We start from the raw sequence: 3,319 nt of genomic DNA on the forward strand, positions 1-3,319 counted from the left end.
GCAGAGGGGACGCACCACCTGCCCCCCACCCCCCCGGGAGAGACAACGCCGCCGCCGTGCCCCCCCGTGGCAAGCCCTGCGTGGCCCCCGTGCCCACCCTGCGCCCACCGGGACCCTCCCTGCCACCCGGACCCCCCCCGGGGACCCCCCCGGCGGCCGGCAGACCGTGAGTGAAGCCTCAGTCACCCCCCTAGCCCCACATTTTGGGGTCCAAGCAGCGTTTGGGGGGGCGGGGGGGTCACATCTGGCCACCTCTGGCCCCATCTCTCCCCAGGGCAGCGGGGAGGAAGCCGGTGCCGAAGGGAATGGCGGTGGCTTTGGGGCTGAATTCGGTGAAAATCCACTGCCAGAACGAAGCTGTCTACCAGTACCACGTCACCTTCAGGTATTGGGGGGGGGGACGGGTGCCCCCCACCACCCTAGGAAGGGTGGGTGCCCCCCCAGGGCAAAGCTCTCTCCATCTCAGTAGCCACTAGATGGAGTGGCCGGCGCGGCTACCGTCCTGCGGGCAGGGCTGCTGTGGGGCAGCAAAGCACCAAGATCTGGCTTTTTCCCCTCATAAGGGTGGTTTTTTTTCTGGGGGGAGGGGGTGTCCTGAGGTGGGGGGGAGTTAAAGGAGCGAGGACTTGCCAGGGGTGGAAGGGGAATGGAGCGCTGTGTTCTGCTCTGGAGGACACGGAGCTGTTGGTGGGGCTGAAGGGGTCACGGAGATACTGGGAGGGCTGGAGCCCCTCTGCTGGGAGGGGGGGCTGAGAGAGTTGGGGGGGTTCAGCCTGGAGAAGAGAAGGCTCCGGGGAGACCTTGGAGCCCCTTCCAGTCCCTCAAGGGGCTCCAGGAGAGATGGGGAGGGACTCTTGATGAGGGAGGGGAGCCCCAGGAGGAGGGGGAAGGGTTTGACCCTGAAAGAGGGGAGATGGAGCTGAGATGTGGGGAAGAACTTGTTTGGTGGGAGGGTGGTGAGAGCCTGGCCCAGGTTGCCCCGAGAAGCTGTGGCTGCCCCATCCCTGGAGGGGTTCAAGGGCAGGTTGGAGGGGGCTTGGAGCAACCTGGGCTGGTGGGAGGTGTCCCTGCCCAGGGCAGGGGGTGAGAGGGTCTTAAAAGTCCCTTCCAACTCAAACCGTTCTGTGATTCTACGATTCAGGTTGTTCAGCCTGGAGAAGAGAACGCTCTGGGGAGACCTTATAGCATCCCACCAATATCTGAAGGATATTCAGCTACAGGAGAGCTGGGGAGGGACTCTTTGTCAGGGAGTGCAGTGACAGGACAAGGGGGAACGGTTTTAAATTAGGAGAGGAGAGATTCAGATTAGATATTAGGAAGAAATTCTTTACTGTGAGGGTGGTGAGAGCCTGGCCCAGGTTGCCCCGAGAAGCTGTGGCTGCCCCATCCCTGGAGGGGTTCAAGGGCAGGTTGGAGGGGGCTTGGAGCAACCTGGGCTGGTGAGAGGTGTCCTTTGAAGGTCTTGAAGGTCCCTTCCAACCCAAACCATTCCATAATTCCATGATCCCTGTCCCTGGCAGCCCCGAGGTGGAGTGCAGGAGCACCCGCTTCGCCATGCTGAAGCAGCACCGGGCGGTGACAGGGGACGTGACTGCTTTTGATGGCTCCATCCTCTACCTGCCCATCCTGCTCCCCCAGGTAAGGGGCTGGTGGGCTCTACCCCCAGGGTGAGGTGGTCGTAGCCAATTTTGGGGGGGCGTGGGGATGTCCAGCCCGTGTCTCTGGGGAGGGGCATCCATCCCTCTCGCCCCGCAGCCCGTCAGCGTGAAGGCTGAGAGGAAGAGCGACGGGGAGGAGATCACCATCACCATCCAGATCACCAAAGTCCTGGAGCCCAGCTCAGATCTCTGCATCCCCTTTTACAACGTGGTTTTCCGGAGGTGAGGGACCACTGAGACCCCTCCTGGAGTGGAGAAGAGACCTTCCTCTTCTTCTTCTTCCTCCTCCTCCTCCCTGTGAGCCTGAGCCCATCCTTGCTTTTATTTTCCCTTCTTTAGGGTGATGAGAATCTTAGATATGAACCTGGTGGGGAGAAATTTCTTTGAACCTGCCCAGGCCACCATCATCCAGCATTACAGGTGGGTGCTGGACGTGGTTATTTTTCTCCTGCTCCTCACGTGGCTTCCAGACAGGGACATTCCCGTTCCCCGGGTGACAGTGGAAAGCTGGAAATGGGGGAATTCTTTGCCAGGTCAGCTCTCTTGGCCAACTCGGCTCAGCCTGACCTCAGAGGGACTGTTGTTTTTTTCTTTTTCCTAGTGCAATTCAGAGTTTTTATTAACTGAAAGCTGGCAGCCAGCTGGGAAATAAATCCTCTGTGTTTTGAGGGCTCCTTGGCGAGTGGGATGGCTGCCCGGTTCCTCTGGCAGCGCCACGCGGGCGGCTCTGGTTTGAACCCCAGGGTGCTGTCGGGCATCTTTCCTCCTCCTTCTCCTCCTCCTCCTCTTCCTCACAGGCTGCAGATTTGGCCAGGATACTCGGTCAGCATCCGGAAAAAGGACGGTGGCCTCTTCCTCTTGGTGGACCCCATCCACAAAGTCATCCGCAGCGATTCCGTCCTGAATTTCATGTAAGAGAGGAGTGTGGGGTGGGGGAAAAAAATAGAGAAGCCTCACGGATTTTTGGAGTTTGGGGTGGTTTTCCAACAGCCATGTGTCCAGGGCTGCCTCTGGGTAAGGGAAATGTGGGTTACCATCACCGGGCTTGTAGCTACTAGTGGTGTTTGGCAAAAGGCATTTAATTTTGGGGGTAGGGTGGGCGAGAAGCATCACCCTGAGCTTCTCCTCCTGCTTCTCTCCCCCACTGCAGGCACAGCATCTACAAGCAAAGCCTTGGCAGCTTCCAGGACGAGTGCACCAAGCAGCTGGTGGGCAACGTGGTCATCACCCGCTACAACAACCGCACCTACCGCATCGACGACATCGACTGGAACAAGACCCCCAGGGACAGCTTCACCCTGGCCAGCGGCCAGGAGATCACCTTCGTGGACTACTACAGGTAGGGAGTTCCTGCTGGAGCATCTTCAGCAAGTTTGCTGATGATACCAACCAAACTGGGAGGGGTGGCTGACACCCCCGAGGGCTGTGCTGCCATCCAGTGAGACTTGGACAGGCTGGAGGGCTGGGCAGGGAAGAACCTCATGAGGTTCAACAGGGAAATGTGTAGGGTCCTGCACCTGGGGAAGAAAAATGTCAGGTACCAGTACAGGTTAGGGGTGGACCTGCTAGAGGCAACTACTGAAGAGAAAGATCTAGGGGTCCTGGTGGACAGTAAAATGACAATGAGTAAACAGTGTGCTCTTGTGGCCAGGAAGGCCAAT

The 3,319-nt window shown here is 59.0% G+C and overlaps 1 protein-coding gene across 1 annotated transcript in view; it reads left to right on the forward strand.

The window, feature by feature from the left end:
- Positions 1-3,319, forward strand: part of PIWIL2 (piwi-like RNA-mediated gene silencing 2) — a 15,856-nt gene that overhangs the window by 3,268 nt on the left and 9,269 nt on the right. Inside the window, exons 3-9 of the mRNA XM_014962131.1 lie at positions 5-166; positions 275-385; positions 1,521-1,638; positions 1,756-1,880; positions 1,998-2,078; positions 2,456-2,569; positions 2,809-2,997. Coding sequence (XP_014817617.1) covers positions 5-166; positions 275-385; positions 1,521-1,638; positions 1,756-1,880; positions 1,998-2,078; positions 2,456-2,569; positions 2,809-2,997 — 900 coding nt within the window. The remainder of the gene's footprint in view (positions 1-4; positions 167-274; positions 386-1,520; positions 1,639-1,755; positions 1,881-1,997; positions 2,079-2,455; positions 2,570-2,808; positions 2,998-3,319) is intronic.

The sequence above is a fragment of the Calidris pugnax genome, unplaced genomic scaffold, assembly GCF_001431845.1.
Source record: "Calidris pugnax isolate Ruff unplaced genomic scaffold, ASM143184v1 scaffold658, whole genome shotgun sequence".
Lineage (NCBI taxonomy): Eukaryota > Metazoa > Chordata > Aves > Charadriiformes > Scolopacidae > Calidris > Calidris pugnax.